Source organism: Tamandua tetradactyla, chromosome 14 (genome assembly GCF_023851605.1).
Source record: "Tamandua tetradactyla isolate mTamTet1 chromosome 14, mTamTet1.pri, whole genome shotgun sequence".
NCBI classification, from domain to species: domain Eukaryota; kingdom Metazoa; phylum Chordata; class Mammalia; order Pilosa; family Myrmecophagidae; genus Tamandua; species Tamandua tetradactyla.
The window spans coordinates 23365928-23385331 of NC_135340.1; the positions used below are offsets into that span (position 1 = coordinate 23365928).

General features: G+C 34.4%; 1 protein-coding gene across 5 annotated transcripts in view; it reads left to right on the forward strand.

The window, feature by feature from the left end:
* Window positions 1-19404, forward strand: part of STRN3 (striatin 3) — a 150233-nt gene that overhangs the window by 63833 nt on the left and 66996 nt on the right. For all 5 annotated transcript variants that reach the window (XM_077127018.1, XM_077127019.1, XM_077127021.1 and 2 more), the window contains 4 exons: window positions 2430-2533; window positions 2985-3058; window positions 6966-7047; window positions 14186-14359. In XM_077127018.1, the coding sequence (XP_076983133.1) occupies window positions 2430-2533; window positions 2985-3058; window positions 6966-7047; window positions 14186-14359 (434 nt within the window). The remainder of the gene's footprint in view (window positions 1-2429; window positions 2534-2984; window positions 3059-6965; window positions 7048-14185; window positions 14360-19404) is intronic.

Genomic DNA, 19404 nt, shown 5'->3' on the forward strand with positions numbered 1-19404 from the left:
CTGTTTATGCTTGCACTAGTCACTTTTAATTTCTGTTGTTTATAATATATCTTAATGTGTGGTAGGGCAAGTTCTGCCACCTTATTCTTAATTATCTTGGCAGTTCAAATTTTTATGTAAATTTTAGGATCAGCGTGTGAAGTTTCACACCACACAAGCACGCATGGGGTGCACATGCACATACACATATAAGTGTTGGAGTTTGATTGAAGATGAGTCTCCCTATCCGTTTACATTGTCTAATACTCTATTAAAATTTTAAATTTTCACTACAGAGCCCTTACACATCTTTTATTGGTTTATTCCTAGACACTTTAATGTAAGGGTTGTATCTGTTTTGAAGTTAACATTTTAAAGTGTTAATTTGTGGAGATGATATTAATACTGTATGGTGCGTTACAGAGATGGTTGAAAAGCCTGTTGACACTGATCCTTCTCTAAGTGCAAAATCTATTATTTAATTGGTTGCAATTACCTCTGTCAGACATAACCTTTACCTTTTTAATCTTTACCTTTTCTAGGTACTTGGTGATATAAGGTCAGAAGGTCAGTTTCAGTACTCATAGCTTCTCTGTCATCTGCTTTCCTCCCCCTTCCTTCACCCCCCCCAAATAATTTTGGTTAAACCATATTCTTTCAAAGGCTGTGTTTTAATGAATTTTTATTTTTTTTCTTGTCCTGTATTCTTGTGAATTATCTCCATTCAGCTGCTTTGGGATTCTTGCTTTTTTGAATTGTTTGTCCTTGTTTGTCTAATTCGCTAGGTTCTCTAAGAACAGATAACTGATAGTACAATGCAAAAGAAGTGAAAACTAATTCTCATAATTGTATAAGATTCTAATGGGAAACATTGCCACTTACCACTTTGTAGTCTTTTTTTTTTTTAACCTAGAGGACATTGTCACTTTAATTTAGTTTATAGTGCCTTTCTCAATCAGTAATCACTGATTACTGTTTCAAGAAGCAAAATAAAATGAGCTTTCAGCTTTTTCCACCACTGTTTGTAATATGCTAATGAGCTTTGTAAATTCTCGTTCAACCCTAAGCTCTCTGTGGAACTCATTTCTAATGTACTTCTTTGTGGTTTGGAGGCACATAATGGTTCTATAGTATTTGATTCATGGCTTTTATAAAACATTCAATACAGGGGAAAAAAACCCAATCAGAATCTTTCTTGAAGATGCATCATGAAATTAACATATTTTAACTTTGCTTCATAATTTAAGAGGGTAAGTGTTCTTCTCTTTAGGCTCTCAGACTACTGGGCTCAGAATCGTTACCATTCCTCCTAGACCTTTGTTTTTATTTTGGAACTTCTATTTTGAAGCATTATATAACTGTTTATTCTCAGGTGTTATAAAGTTGTGGATGAGTTCATATGACTTATTTTTAGGGTAATAGAGAAGCATTTGTTTTGATGACAGTGAACTTTTTTATTTATATGCTTTTATTAGTCAGCTTGATTTAGCTGGTCTGCTTGGCTAGTTTATTTCTAGAATAGAAATGCACTCGTCCTAACTTGATGGATTAAATCATCAAGCTAAATTCATTTACTCTAATTCTGTGTTCATTGAAATTAGAAAGTTTTTTAAAAAAGTTAATAATTTAGTTTACTAAATAGCTTTCTCATACTGAGCAAATATATTTGTGGAGTCATCCCAGCAAGTACACTTCTACCCTATGTGAAAATGAGTTTTGTTGTGACTGTGTGCATAACGGCAAGCATGTGCATACGGGATGCCAATCTCTTTAACTCTGCAGTAGGGGGGTGGGTAAAGGAGATTGAGATGCCCGGAAGGACAAGTATAAGATGGGGAATTGTCTTTCTCAAAAAATAAGCCAGTTAAAAAAGCAGTTCTTCTCCTAGTAGAAAAATGACAACAGAAAGCAATGAGTTCATGGAAGTTTTATTGGCTTAATTTGAATGATTTGCTATACTCTGATGTTATTGTTTGAAGAATTGATAACAGAATTTTAAGTGTGGTGGTAGAGTGGGAAAGATTATAAACATTTTTAAAAATCTAGGAGAAAAATGTTTTTGAGGTTTTTGAAAGAACTAATCTCATTTTGGAAAATAAGCATCAGATATTTGTGAGCATAATGTTATTTTTCAGTTCATTGTGTGTTTTGTTTTGGAAATTAGGTTCCATTTTTATTTTTTAAAAATTTCCTTTAAATGCCATATAAAGATTAAATATTAATATTGGACACCTTAAGGATTGTTAACAAATACCTAATTTATAGTGATCTTTAATTTGAAGTGGCTGTGTTATCCAACAAAATTTGGGTAACCACTTCTGTGAAATTTCAGTCTTGCTATAATGAGTAAAACTGAAAAGATTTACATGTATTGTTTTCCTTTTTGCAGTTTTGTTTCTTTTGTAAACTAAGGAAAAATAAAAATAAATGCACCTTTTATGTATTTTTAGGCCCGAATAGCCTTTTTACAAGGAGAAAGAAAAGGTCAAGAAAACTTGAAGAAGGATTTAGTGAGAAGAATAAAAATGTTAGAGTATGCATTAAAACAAGAAAGGTATGTGTGCCTTTTCTAAGATAAGTAAAGCATTTTTATTCTCTTTTAAACAGTTGTAACAGTGTATTTGAACGATACAATGCCTTTCCTAAATACAAAATATTTCATTTCAATCTTTGTGAAGAAGAGAAAAGCAAAATAACAATACATTAAAATCTTTAAATTAAATTAATTTTTAATAGAATCTGTAATTTGGATTTTTATTTTAAAGACCATTTCTCTTGCTTGGGTATATGTGTTGCTCAGGTAATTATATATATATATATTTTTTTTTTTCCCCTTTTACAGCGGTATATTCTTCATTTTTCAACTTCCTTTGCAAATGAAGTTTAAAAAAACAGACATTCATATCATGCTTTATTTGTTATTGGAGAAATGTATAGCAATAGTCAATTAAGTGTGTAGAAAACCAAAAAGATACTCTTTTACCAATTTATTATTAAATTTTCAGGGCAAAATACCACAAATTAAAATATGGCACAGAACTGAATCAAGGTGATTTGAAAATGCCAACCTTTGACTCAGGTAATCTTGATTTTTCTGTCAGCTTTTAAATTTTTAAATTCTCAAAAAATTGGTTTAAAGCTCATTTTTATATAACAGACATGTTTTCTGTTTTCTTTTTTTTTGCTTTAATAACATTAATTAGACAGATGATTAGCTATGGTAATATTGTTTAAAGTTTTGGGGGAAAATACTAAATGAATAAAAGTAAGTAGTTTTATCTATATCTCAAGCCTGAGGTTACTAAACATGTTTTATTTTCCCTGTATTGAAATCTTTCTTTTTTTGGTAGTACATTTTTTTTAATTTAAAAGCCATTCTTGATCCCATCTTACATAAACTTAGCTTTTTTTTTTTTAACATTAAAACTCTTTTTACCTGAAGAACGTACAATAAACTCCATTTAGTTCTAAAGATACTGGAAATTTTATTGGATTTGGAAATTACAGAGGCAGGCAAATAAGGATAAGACTAAAGGAAAAATTTATCTCCCATTTACCTTGCTTTTTACTAAGCAGATAGTGAATGTGAGAATATATCTGATGAAAAATTATGCAGTGAAGAGATTTCTGGCTATAGGAACAGTTTAATATTAATTTTAGGACTCTTTATGATTACAATTTGAGGAGCCCTTATTATATAGAAATTGAGACTATCACTAGTAATTTCTTAGATATATTTAGAACTCATTTATGTGCAAATTTTTCATAGTGCAGTTAAATTGAAGCCTATGGTATTCTTGGATACTGGTCATCAAGGCAAGAAAAAGAAATGTATTTTCTCCTTATGTAGATATACGATTTTTCTTCTCCTTCTGTAGTTGTTTCCATATCTATAAACGTTGAAAACATCAATAGCAAGAAAAATAAAGCTTATCTATGGATTTTTATATTCTAATAGTAAATTTTAAAAATTTAATTGTTTTTAGTTCAATATTGAATACTTAGAAAAAACATACCACCCATCAATAATATAAAAAATAATATATTTATATATACATATCTTAAAAAATCTTATACTACAAAAGTAGTTGTTTCCAAATACCTAAAATCATTACAAAAAAGACAGGTGATCCAGTGGAAAAATGGGCAAAAGACTTGAAAATATGGCCCCCACAAAAGAGAATATCCAAATTGCCAGTAAAACATATGAAGTGAAGCTCAGTTTTATTAGTTATTGAAGAAATGAACCTTCAAACCACAGTGCAATCCAATGAGACACCTACCATATGGCTAAAATGAAAAGTAATAGCAAGTATTAACAAGAATGTCATGCAGCCACAACTCTTAGACACAGGTGTTGGGATTGGAAATTGATAAACTTGGTCTGAGCAAATTGGCAGTATCTACTAAAGGAAACATATCGTGTCTTATGACCTAATAATTCCCCTCGTAGGTATTGCATTCCTAGAAATCCATAGCCATGTTCATCATAAGACATGCATAAGAATGTTCATAGTATCATTATTCATAGTAAAACGTAAGAAACAATATGAATGCTCTATACCATTAGACTGTATACGTATATTGTGATATATCATTAGCCTCAAAATTGAACAAACTATTGCTAAACCTGACAACCTGACTGGATCACATAAAATAGAAAATTAGGAATGATTTCATTTATATCAAACTTTAAAATTAATCTAGTTTTTAGAAATGAAGATAGTTTGATACCCTTTTAGAAGTGGCTAATGACTGGAAAAGGACAAAAGGGCAGCTTTTGGGGCTGGTGGCAATGTTTGGTTTCTTCATCTTAGAATTGGTTTCATAAATGTGTTCGAAGACTGCACTTACGATGTATTTCAAGAGGGCCCTTAGCAGCATTGTTTACAACTGAAAATAGAACGAACTCCAACATTATGGGACTGGTTAAATAGATTTATACATTCTGTGTGATGTTAATCTGTATTGATTGCCATAGAGAGCATGTACATGAGACACTGTCAGGAGCAACTTATATTGATTTGTGTACATTGAGCCCCCCCCCCCCCTTTTTAAGGGAGAAAGAAGCTTATATATTTGCTGCAGGGAGGGAAATATGGAATGATAGACTCTCAAGTACTAATAGCTTAACTCTTCGTTGATAAGATTTGGGGCAATTATATATATATATATATTTTTTTTTTTTAATTGTGGCAGCCTATCTGGCATAAAATTTGCCATTTTAATAATTTCTAAGTGTATAATTCAGTGCTATTAATTACTTTTACAATGTTATGGTACCATTGCCACCTTCCATTATTAAAACTTTACATCACCTGAGACAGAAACTTTTTATCCTTTAAGCAATAACTGCCCATTTCTCCTCCCCCAGCCCTTCGTAACCTATAACCTTCTTTCGGTGTCTATGAATTTGCTTATTCTAGATATTTTATATAAGTGGAATCATACAATGTTTGTCCTTTTAATTTTTTAGTGTATTCTTTTTTTACTCCAGGGATTATGTGTTATGTGATTTGAAAACAAACAGTTTTTTTGTAGAAAAAAAAATAAACGGGAAGCTATTAGAATGGAGTAATTATTTCTAGAAAACAGCAAAATTCCTATGTTTCAGGGAAGAATGAGAAGATACTGATGAAATTGTTAGGGTTAGAGAAGTAATGCTTCCAGTGGTTAATGAGATTACTACCAATGAATATTTGTTCAACTCTGAGGAGTCTAACAACTGTGAACCATTCTATGGGGTTCTCAGCATTTGTTTTGAGAATTAACCTTCCATGCCCCTCCCTTCTACACTTTCTTTTGGGTGCATGGTTCAGGATTTGAACCCGGGGCTCCCACATGGGAGGTGAGCATTCTATCAGTGAACCACCTGTGCACCCTTCTTTCTTCATTTTTATTACGGGAAATTATTTCTGTAATCAGTACCAACAAATAGTTTAAAATTCAACTCTAGTGGTACTTGTCAAAAGCTTAATTCATCTCAAATTGTGTCCTTAATTAAACTCTTTATTTTAAAAATGCATACATCTTGTAACTGGAGAAGGAAATATGGCTCTTCATATCTGCTTATAAAAAGCACATGTTTATTTTCAGTAATGAAATCTACCTGTGATCATTGTAGTTTTAGTGTAAACACTATTAAAAAATTGTTTAATAGTCTTAGAAACCTTGTGAAATTTTTGAAGTATACCATCTTAGATGATTTAGGAGGTTAGTAAAACTGTTTTCTGTTTTAGCTATTAGTTCTAAAAATGGAATTCAGTAGATAAAATCTGTAATGTAGACGTAAAGTCTGATGACAGGCTGAAAACTAACATTCATTATTTTTTTATATACCTAATTTGTGCACAGTAATGACTGTGAAAAGCTTATATAAATGCGGCTTTTTAATTTCTAAGGTGTCTGACACAGGATTCTGGTAGTTTTTTAAAAATTAGTTCTAATAACATTTCATTCAAAGCCTAGGCCTTTGATTTTTCACTTCCTGGCAGTAATAGAGCATATTTGAGTATTCTAAATTGTATAATGAGGTGCTTGATTCCTAGCTGATTGGGTTAATACATAAAAAATGAATGACCCTGTTTGAAATATTTCAGCCACTGAGACTTATTTTGTCTCATTTCTGTCTTCCCCTTTTTGGTCAAGAAGGCTTTCTCATTCTGATGATGTCAGGTCCCATCTCACTTCTGGGAGTCATGTCTCATGTTCCCAGGGAGATTTATACCCCTTGGAGTCATGTCTCACCTAGCAGGGGAAGGGCAGTGAATTCACCTCCTGAGTTGGCTTAGATATTTCTCAATAGAAATATTAAAAAAGAAGAAAAAAGAATGATCCACAGTAAATCTTCAATAAAAGCTAATTTTTTCCAGTCTATTATAAAATACTTAGGTATATTTTTGTGGGATTTTAACCCCAAGAGAACTTTGGTAATATTTTCAAGGGTTGAAATAATGGATGTAAAACTTTTTTTTTTTAATTTTTAGAAGAAACCAAAGACACAGAGGCTCCTACAGCACCTCAGAATAGCCAGCTAACATGGAAGCAAGGCAGACAGCTGTTAAGACAGTGAGTAATGGTTTATTTTCAATTTTCTTTAAGAATTTAGGTGTGAAAGTGCTTATATTTGGTCAGTATGTAAGTATAGATTATTTAAATGTAGTGGGATAAAGTAGAATATTTTTCATATTGCTTTACTTTTGTACTGTTTATCAGAAACTTTTCTGAAATGACTTGCTAAATCAGCCTTTAGTCAAGTTTGAGGAACTTTGAAGTTTGAATTCTTTGCTGAATTGAAAATACTTCTGTGGCATATCTTGTTTATTGTCTTTTATCTATTCTTTTCCCTTAAATATTGAAAAATTTGGTACTTGCATCCTAGTTATATATGATGTCATTTATAATTGTTCAACTTTTAAAGATGTCAAACCCAGACATCTTTATCTTCACTTTGATATTCCAGTAAAGTGTGGTGAGACATTGGACCTTGTTACTACCTCTAAAATGTTCCATTATGGATAGTTATCTCATATTCAACCTCCCTTACACTAATTCCCTTGTTATTTGTCCTTTGACCTTACCTTGATCTTTATTATCACCTGACTGTATCATTTTCCTCTTTAGCTCGTCTGCTTATGGTTGGGTTTATTTTATTATTTTTATTAATTTCTCTAGCTCCAGCTTTGACCCCATTTTTCATCACCTTTTTGCTAATACCCTTAGCTTTTTTTCTGCCCACTTTTCCCTCTTCCAACCTCACATCCTGTCATTCTTCTGTACTTACCTACAAAATCCCAACTCTATTGACTTTTATGGCTTCTTCTGTTTCTAATTAGTTCTTGGAGAAAAATAGCAGAATTATGTGAATGCCGTTACATATTCATGGGTTCCTGTCCAGTCATTGCAGAGAACCTTTCTCCATAGCTCTGGTCTTTTCTACTCCCATTGCTTTCAGTGCATATTCTGAATTTTTACCGTATCTGAGCCCATACTCTCTCATTCTCATTAGTGCATATGAGGTCATATTTCACTGAAAATATCATTGTTATCATATGATAACTTCCTTAACTTTTTGCTTTTTTTTTGATAAATGTATTTAAACCTCATATTCATTACCTCAATTTCTTGTGGTCCATTCAGAAGTTTGTATGAGTCTGAACACTTATTATAGGGGATAAAACTCAAGTTTTACCAATAACATTTCTTTTTTAAAATATTTTTATTGAGAATTAGCTGCACATGTACAGTCCAGCCATGTTATATAATCAGTGGTTCACAATATCATCACCTAACTGTATTCTTCACCATCATCATTTTTAGAACATCTGCATCACTCCAGTAAAAGAAATAAAAAGAAAACAAAAGAACTTTTACATCCCTTATGCCTCCTACACATTGATCCACAGTATTTCAGTCTATACAGTTTTTGCCCTGTATCTCCCCCTATTATTTATGTTTTTGTCCTTTTTTTAAAAACTCATCTGCCCATTCCCTGAATAAAAGGAGCATCAGACACAAGATTTTCATAATCATGTAGTCAAATTATAAAAGCTATATAGTTATACAGTCTTCTTCAAGAGTCAAGGCTACTGGAACACAGTTCAGTAGTCTCAGGTACTTTGCTCTAGCCAGTCCAATACACCATAAACTAAAAAGGGATATCTATGTAATGTGTAAAAATAACCTCCAGGATAACCTCCCAACTCTGAAATCTTTCAGCCCTTGAGACTTTATTTTGCCTCATTTCTCTCTTCCCCATTTTGGTCAAGAAGTCTTTGTCATTCCCATGAGGCCAGGTCTCGGCTCATGCCCGGGAGTCAGGTGCCTTGTTGCAGGAAGATTTATACCCTTGGGAGTCATGTCACACCTAGTGGGGAGGGCAGTGAGTTGGCCTACCAGGTTGGCTTAGAAAGAGAGACCACATCCGAGCAACAAAAGAGGCTCTTCAGGGGTGATTCTTAGGCATAATTATCAGTAGGCTTAGCTATCCTTTGCATGAATAAGCTTCATAGGGGTGAGCCCCAAGATTGAAGGCTTAGCCTATTGAATTGGTTGGCCCCACTACTTGCAAGAATATCAGGAGTTCCCCAAATAGGGAAGTTGTATATTTCCTCCTTTCTCCCCAGCCCCCCCAAGGGACTTTGCAAATACTTTTTTATTCTCTGCCCAGATTACTCAGGGATATATTGGGGCATCACACTAACCTGGACAAACCAACAAAATCTCCTGCCCTATTCAAGAGTCCATGTAATCATGGTATTCAAAGTAATTGACCATACAAGTTAAATTACGTAATGTACTACCCAAAATATAAATTTTGCACCAAATAAACTTCTCTCTCTTTGGTCTTGCACAGAGGTTGAAGTTTGAAAATATGGGCAATATCATTCTTTATCCAGTATTCTGATTTACCTTAGTTCTACTATCCAGATTAGCTTCATTCATATCTCTAGATGAAGTCTGATCACTTTTTCACCTTTTTAAACACTTGCTGAATGGTATAATCCTGACTTTCATAGCTTCAGAGTGTTACTCTCAGTCTCAGGTGTCACAAACTCCAAGTTCAGGAAATCACCTGGTTATATACAAATAGCTTAGTATCTCAGAATTTAGAAATATCAGTTATATCTCCTAAATAAATGTGAGTGCTATAAGAGCTTACAATCTTGGAACCTTTGCAGTAGGCCCCAACCTGATAACCCGTGCTCTCAATTTCAGTTCTCTGAGTTTGTATATTATGGTTAATCTATATGAGTAAGGCATGATAAAATTTGTCTTTTTGTTTGACATTTTATTAACCACACTGTCCTTAAGGTTCATTTATGTAGTTGTATGCCTCACAACTTCATTCCTTCTGGTATGTAAACACCACAGTTTCCCCTTCCATTCCTCAGTCATTATACCCTTAGGCCACCTCCATCCTTTGCGAGTCTTGAACATGCTGCCATAAACACCAGTGTGCAAATGTGTTTTTGCACATTTCAACTCTCAACCATTGACACTTTGGCTCATTTCACTCTTCCCCCTTTTCATGGAGAAGGTTTTCACAATCCCTTGATGCTGAGTCTCAGCTCATTCTAGGATTTCTGTCCCACGTTGCCAGGAAGGTCCACACGGGGAGGGTGGTGAGTTTGCTTGTTGTGTTGACTGAAGAGAGAGGTCACATCTCAGCAACAAAAGAGGTTCTCTTTGGGGGTGACTCTTAGGCCTAATTTTAAGTAGGCTTGACCTATCCTTTGTGGAGTTGTTTCATATGAACAAACCCCAATTCATGTCCCCACTCTCAGTTCCTCCAGGTATATACCTAGCAATGGGGTGCAAGATCATGTGGCAGCTCTCAGCTTTCCTACCAACAATAGGTACTTCTCTTTCTCCATATTTTCTCTGGCACTTGTTTCTCTCTGTTCATTTTTAAACAATTTTTTCACATATCATACAATCCAACCTAAGTAAATAGACCTGCCTTCACCACCATAATCTGTGTGAAGACATTTACTTTTCTTCCACATAGAATCCATACCCCTCCCCCAAGCCCCCCCACTTGTTAACATTTAGTTTTGGTGTAATGCCTTTGAATAACAGATTTCTTGATTGGAAGAATTCTGGGGTATCTAGTAGAATTGACAGAAGTACTGAAAAACGAAGTGTCAGGAAGGCACAAGGGGAACTTTTGAAAACTGGAAACACCTAGGATACATTCTTATTTTCAGCTTTATTCTTTTCTACCACACACCAGCTTTCTCTGTATGATGGAGGGCGCCCTCTTTTAGTTAAAACATTTTCAGATAAGGATTAGGATTAGCCTGACTTGATCATAAGGTTTGCCTATAAGTCGGTCTTTTTTTACCTGGTTGTTTATGCCTTTGGCAGCTCAGTCAGACTGCATGGTTAGAGTGCTATGGGTATTTTCCCTGACCCCTTCTCCCCAAAAGAGGATTGCATTTTCTAATAAAAAGTTGGGACTGTAGAAAAATCAGTTGACCATTATTTCACTCATAAATATCTAGTCCTGTTACTTGGATTTATATTGTCTTTTCTCATCTTTCTCTTTCTACTTGACTTTATAGCAAGCTTTTTTTAAAAATTTTTTAGTTTAATTTTTATTTTTTTAATTAGTCTTAATTAAAAAAATATTACAAGAAAGAAACACAAACATTCTTAACATATGATCATTCTGTTTTACATATATAATCAGTAATTCCCAATATTATCACATAGTTACATATTCATCATCATGATCGTTCCTTAGAACATTTGCGAACATTTTTATCTATTCAGAAAAAGAAATAAAATGAAAACAGAAAAAAAAATTTATACATACCATACCCCTTACCCCTCCATTTCGTTGATCACTTGCATTTCAAACTAAATTTATTTTAATATTTGTTCCCCCTATTATTTATTTTTATTCCATATGTTCTACTCGTCTGTTGACAAAGTAGATAAAAGCAGCATGAAACACAAGGTTTTCACAATCACACAGTCACATTGTGAAAGCTATATCATTATACAATCATCATCAAGAAACATGGCTACTGAAACGCAGCTCTATATTTTCAGGTAGTTCCCTCCAGCCTCTCCATTACATCTTGACTAACAAGGTGATATCTACTTAATGTGTAAGAATAACCTCCAGGATAACCTCGACTGTGTTTAGACTCTCAACCATTGACACTTTGGCTCATTTCACTCTTCCCCCTTTTCGTTGAGAAGGTTTTCACAATCCCTTGATGCTGAGTCTCAGCTCATTCTAGGATTTCTGTCCCACGTTGCCAGGAAGGTCCACACTGAGTTTGCTTGTTGTGTTGACTGAAGAGAGAGGCCACATCTCAGCAACAAAAGAGGTTCTCTTGGGGTGACTCTTAGGCCTAATTTTAAGTAGGCTTGACTTATCCTTTGTGGAGTTGTTTCATATGAACAAACGCCAAGACCGGGGGCTCAGCCTATAGCTTTGGTTGTCCATACTGTATAGCAAGCTTTTCAAAAGTGGTTTATCCCTGCTGAGCCTACTTAAAATCAGGCTTAAGAGTCACCCCCAGGAGAATCTCTTTTGTTGCTCAGATGTGGCCTCTCTCTTGCAGCAAGCAAACTCACTGCCCTCCCTCTCTCTACGTGGGACATGATTCCCAGGGGTGTGTACCTTCCTGGCAATGTGGGACAGAAATCCTAGAATGAGCTGGGACTCAGCATCAAGAGATTGAGAAAACCTTCTCAACCAAAAGGGGGAAGAGAGAAATGAGACAAAATAAAGTGTCAATGGCTGAGAGATTCCAAACAGAGTTGAGAGATTATACGGAAGGCTATTTTTACGCATTAAATCGATAACACCTTTTTAGTTAAGGTGTAGTGGAGAGTCTGGAGGGGATGGCCTGAAAATGTAGAGCTGTATTCCAGTAGCCATGTTTCTTGAAGATGATTGTATAATGATATAGCTTTCGCAGTGTGACTGTATGATTGTGAAAACCTTGTGTCTGATGCTTCTTTTATCTACCTTATGGACAAATAATTAAAACATATGAATTAAAAATAAATAAATAATACGGGGAACAAATGTTAAAATGAATTTAGTAGATTGAAAAAAAGTAGTTTATCTCTGTACTCGTCCCTCTTATTAATTTCTCAACCATCTGTAATCCATTTTCAATTTTGACTTTTCTGATGAAACTGGTATCACACATATATACAGGAAACTTTTGTTCATATTTGATCTCTTGGAAACATGTGCCATAACCCTTTCTGAAACTCCTTTTTTGCCTGCATGACACTACTCTGCTATCATTCCCCATGTTGTAATTTCTCAAATATCTTCATTTTCCTTTGAGTTTTTCTTCTAGCCCTTAGGTGTTTGTGTCATCAGACTTCCTGTTGTTTTTCTCTGGGTGACTTCATTTTATCCATGGCTTAAATATCACCAAACAACTAATGATTCCCAACTCTGTCTACCTAGTTCATTCTCTTTTGAGCTTTTGACCTTATACAGGTGCCTAATATACATTGCTTTTTTCATAGAAATCCCATGGTTGATTGATAGGTGTTCAGTAAACCTGATTCTGACCCTTTATTTCCCTTTTCATTCCAGCTGTCTAACCAGGAAACCTGAAAATTTTCCAGCATTTTTGTATCATTTTTAAATCTCTGCCACATCTGTTTGTATAACAAAGTCTCAAAGTGTTATACCTTGCTTATTTTTTCTCACATTTATTCTCTTCTCCATTTTGACTTCTTGCTATGTTAGTGTCCTAACTGTTCTCCCTGTTGTCAGCCTAAGAATTTTCTCTTTCTCTGCCAGCGATATTTTGTTTTTATTTTCTCTAGGTTTTATAATTATAACAGTTCGTTCAAAAAGCAATGAAATATTGAAAAAATATTCAAATATATCCAGAGTCTTGCATATGTATGGAATCTTCTAGCAGCAGTGTCCCAGTTGTTATTGAATACAGCAATCCACATTCTGATTTTTTTTAAAAATCTGAGATAGACTATCTATCACACATATCCCATGGTTGACATCCTGAATGAGAAATTAAAAGCATGTGAATTAAAGTGCAGTGTAACTGAGGGAAACCACATCATGGTTTCTTTGAACTAGTATTGTCTGCCAGCAGTATTAAAACCCTCCTTTTTTAGCATCCTTTATTAGCTTCTCAAACACTTTAGGAAAAAATTCTTTGGGTGAACCAAATCCATATTCACAACTCATTATAAGCCAACCCTTTCTTCATTTCCATCCTCATTCTGGATCCTTTATAAGGTACCTGGTTTAAATATAGAGAAAGTTTGAAAATTTCATGACCAGAAGAATACTATGGGGTCTTAGATCCTAGACGAACTAACCTGTATTTCACTTGGTTAAGAGCTCAGGGTTTCAACTTAGTATGTCACTGTTCTGAGGTTCATGTCTAGTCATCTATTCATCTACTCATTCCTTATCACTCCCTTGGATTTTTTTTTTTGTCTTTCGTATCATATACCCATCAATTCTTAAATGCTTTTCAAAGCTGTGTGCTTTATTATTTAAATATTGATTTATAATTGCCATTGTTTTCTTAGAATTAGAATTAGTCCATAAAGAAGAAACCTATGTAGACAAAGGAAGAGTATATTTCATAGGATATGGGTTTTTTCTAAAAAAAAAATTTGATGTCATTTTGAGTCTTGGCATATGCTATAGTTTGTGTAATTTATTATTTTAAATGTTTTCTTTTAGGTATCTTCAGGAAGTAGGTTATACAGATACAATATTAGATGTACGGTCTCAGCGGGTCAGGTCATTACTTGGACTCTCCAATTCGGAACCAAATGGATCAGTAGAAACAAAGAATTTAGAACAGATCCTGAATGGAGGCGAATCTCCTAAGCAAAAAGGACAAGAAATCAAAAGGTATGATTTATACTTATAGGTTGACATTCATGTAATGGATGTTATGAGTCTTCTAGATGATGACATTTTTTTTTTATGATTTTGGAAAAAAAAATTTTGTTCAAATTTTTTTATTGAGAAATCTTCACACACATACTTTCTATGCATGGTACACAATCAGTGTCTCACAATATCTACCACATAGTTGTATATTCATTGCCATGATCGTTTTTTAAAACATTTGTATCACTCCAGAAAAAGAAATAAAAAGAAAAAAATTTGTTCTTACCATATACCTTACCCCCTCCCTCTCGTTGACCACTAGTGTTTCCAACTACCCAATTTGTTTTACGCTTTGTCCCCCTTATTATTTATTTATTCATTTTTATTCATATTTTTGGCTCATCTGTTCATACCCTGGATATAAGGAGCATCAGACACAAGGTTCTCATAGTCACACAGTCACATTTAAAAAAAATTTTTATTAATAAAACCAATCAACATACAATTTGGGCATTCTTTTTTTTAATCACATAGTTGTATATTCATCATCATGACCATTTCTTAGAACATTTGCATCAGTTCAGAAAAAGAAATTAAAAAAAAAACAGAAAAAAATTCATACATACCATACCCCTTACCCCCCCTCTGTTTCAGTGATCACTAGCAGTTCAATCTACTAAATTTATTTTAATGTTTCCCCCCTATTATTTATTTATTTTTAATCCATATGTATTACTCGGCTGTTGATAAGGTAAATAAAAGGAGCATCAGACACAAGGATTTCACAATCACACAGTCACACTGCGAAAGCTATATCATTATACAGTCATCTTCAAGAAACATAACTACTGGAACTCAGCTCTAGATTTTTTAGGCACTTCCCTCCAGCCTCTCCATTACACCTTAACTAAAAAGGTGTTATCTATTTAATGCGTAAGAATAGCCTCCAGGATAACCTCTCGATTCTGTTTGGAATCTCTCAGCCATTGACACTTTATTTATTTATTTTTAAACTTTTTTTTATTAATTAAAAAAATTAACAAACAAAACATTTAGATATCGTTCCATTCTACATATACATTCAGTAATTCTTAGTATCGTCACATAGTTGCATATTCATCATTTCGTAGTACATTTGCATCGATTTAGAAAAAGAAATAAAAGGATAATAGAGAAAAAAAAGACTATACATACCATACCCTTTACCCCTCGCTTTCATTTACCACTAGCATTTCAAACTGAATTTATTTTAACATTTGTTCCCCCTATTATTTATTTTTATTCCATATGTTCTACTCTTCTGTTGATGTAGTAGCTAAAAGGAGCATCAGACATAAGGTTTTCACATTCACAGAGTTTCATTATGAAAGCTATATCATTGTTCAATCATCATCAAGAAACATGACTTCTGGAACACAGCTCTACATTTTCAGGCAATTCCCTCCAGCCTCTCCACTACATCTTGGACAACAAGGTGATATCTACTTAATGCATAAGAATAACCTCCAGGATAACCTCTCGACTCTGTTTGGAATCTCTCAGCCATTGACACTTAGTCTCATTTCACTCTTCCCCCTTTTGTCAAGAAGGTTCTCTCAATCCCTTGATGTTAATTCTCAGCTCGTTCTAGGGTTTTTCTCAGTCCCTTGATGCTGAGTCTCAGCTCATTCCAGGATCTCTGTCCCACGTTGCCAGGAAGGTCCACACCCCTGGGAGTCATGTCCCATGCAGAGAGGGGGAGGGTGGTGAGACTGTCATGTTGGCTAGAGGAAGAGGCCACATCTGAGCAACAAAAGAGACTCTCTTGGGGGTGACTCCTAGGCTTAGGCCTAGTTTTAAGTAGGCTTAGCCTATCCTTTGCGGGGTTAAGTTTCATACATACAAACCCCAAGATTGGGAGCTCAGCCTATTGCTTTGATTTCCCCACTACTTATGAGAATATCAAGAATTCTCCACTTGGGGAAGTTGAATTTTCCCCCTTTCTTAACATTCCCTCAAGGGAACTTTGCAAATACTTTTTTAATCACACATAGTCACATTTTAAACGTTATATCTTTATACAATTGTCTTCAAGAATCTAGACCACTGGAACACAGCTCAACAATTTCAAATACTTCCCTCTAGCTACTCCAGTACACCATAAACTTAAAAGGGATATCTATATAATACATAAGAATAACCTCTAGGATAACCTCTCGACTCTGAAATCTCTCAACCACTGAATCTTTATCTCATTTTGCTCTTCACTGTTAGTCATGAAGTCTTTCTCAATCTTTTGATGCCAGGTCCTGGCTTATCCCCAGGTTTCTGTTCCATGTTGCCAGAGATATTTACACCCCTTGGAGTCATGTCCCACTTTGAAGGAAAGGCAGTGATTTCATGTGCTTAGTTGGCTTAGAGAGAGAGGCCACATCTGAGCAACAAAAGAGGTTCTCTGGTGGTGACTCTTAGGCCTAATTATAAGTAGGCTTAGCCTATCCTTTTCAGGAATACATTTCATAGGGGCAAACCCCAAGATTGAAGGCTCGGCCTATTGATTTGGTTATCCCCACTGCTTGTGAGAGTATTATAAATTCTCCGAATGGGGATGTTGAATGTTTTCTCTTTTCTCCCCCTTCCTCCAAGGGGACTTTGCAAATTGTTCTTTATTCACTGCCCACATCGCTCTGTGATTTATTGGGCCATCATACTAACCTGGGCAAACCAAAATCTCACTCCCTATTCAGGATTCCATATGCTTATGGTGTTGAACTAAACTGACCATAAAATTTAAATTAGGAAATCCACTACCCAGAATATAAATTTTGCACCAAATAAACATCTCCCTTTATTCTTACCCAGAAGTTGAGGTTTTAAAATACGGACGATATCATCCTTTACCCAGTTGTCTAGTATATATTAGTCCTATCCAGACCAGCTTCATTCATATCTCTAGTTGAAGTCTGATCCCTTTTTCAACTTTTTAAACTGTTCCTATATCGGAAATTGCTCACTTTCATAGCTTTAGAGCTCTAACTCTGAGTCTCAGGTGTCACATAAGTACCCAGAGTTTCTGGGAAAGACCATGGTATATACAAACAGCTCAGTATTTCTGAATTTAGAATTACCAGTTACACCTCATGAATATATGTGACTGCTGTAAGAGCTTACAATCTAGGAACCTTTATAGTAAGCCCCAATCTAATAATCCATGCTCTTGACTTTAGTTCACTGAATTTTTGTATTATAGTTAGTCCATCTGATTAAGGCATGATAATATTTGACTTTTTTTCCTGACATTTCATTCAACATACAACTCTTAAGGTTCATTCACCTAGTTGCATGTCTCACAACTTCATTCCTTCTTATGGCCACTCAATAGTCCATTGTACTATACACCTTTGTTCCCTTTTCCATTCCCCAATCGTCGTACCCTTAGGCCGCCTCCATTCATTGTGAATCAGGAACACTGCTGCCATAAACACCAGTGTGCAAATGGCCATTCTTGTCTCCACATTCAGTCCCTGCAGGTATACAGTTTCAAGATCATGGCCAACCTACTTTCTAGCCCCCGTGGAACCACCACACTGCCTTTCAAGGGGCTCCACCTCTTATTTCCCTACCGATAGTGAATAGGAATATTTCTTTTTCTACATTTTCTCCAGTACTTCTCTGTTCATTTTTAAAAAAATGTTTTTATTGTAAAAATTTAACATATGAATGTACAAACATACAAGCATTCTTTTATTTTTTTGCCTTTTTTTATTGCATAATATATATATACACAAAACAAAGGAAGAATAAAGCAATAATTTTCAAAATACTCTTCAACAAGTAGTTATAGAAGAGATCCCAGAATTTCATTGGTTACCATATCATTCTCTCTGATTTTACCTTCTAGCAGCTCCAGAAAATAGGAGGCTAGAAGGAATACGTTTTTTTTTCACATACAAGCATTCTTGATATAGAGACATTCCACGTGAAACATTCCATACATGGTGTACAATCAGTGGCCTGCAATATCATCACATAGTTGTGTATTCATCACCAGGATCATTTTTTTTTTTGAACACTTGCATCATTCCAGCAAAATAAGTAAAAAAAGAAAAAAGGAAAAACTCATAAATATTATACCACTCCCTCTCATTGACCACAAGTATTTCAGACTACTCAATTTATTTTAACCTTTGCTCTCCCTATTGTTTATTTTTGTACATATTTTTACTCATCTGTCCATACCCTAGGTTAAAGGAGCATTAGACACAAGGTTTTCACAATCACACAATCACATTGTAAAAGCTATATCATTATACAATCATCTTCAAGAAATAAGGGTATCGGAACATAGCTCTTCCATTTGAAAAGGGGATATTTATATAATGTGTTGGGATAACCTCCAGGATCAGTGCTAAGTTTTGATGCCAAGAGAATGACTATTGTCCTGTAATAGTTGCAGAATTAAAGAAAAAATTTGAGGGTGAGTTCTTGTAGTTTAGAGCTATTTTAACATTGTGACTGTTTCTTGTTTGTTTTTTAATTTTTACTTGAATATTCTCAATAAAATAATAATGCTACTCTGTCAGATTATTTAGATACTGGTGTGAAAGAATCATATCAAATCAAATTTGTTTTGTGTCTCAGCTCAGAAAGCTATTAGATAGACTTTTTAAAAACATCTTTATTGATATCCTTAATTTACATGCCATAGAATTCACCCATATAAGTATACATTTGGTGATTTCTAGGACATTCAAAATATTGTACAGCTATTACTGTAATATAAGCTTAAAAATTTTTCATCACCCTAATAAAATACTCCATACCTATTAGCTGCCACGCCCTATTCTCCCTCCTTCCTTTGTTGTCCCACCCTCCCCCCTTCCCCTTATGCAATCATTAATTTACTGTTACTTTCTCTGTAGATTTGCCTATTGTAGGGCATTTCATTTTAATGATGTTTTGTGACTGGCTTCTTTCAAGATTCCTCCATGTTGTAGGATGTGTCAGTATTTCATTCCTTTTTATTGACAAATAAGATTCTTATCCATGGACATACTACATTTTTATCTATTATCGGTTCAGTT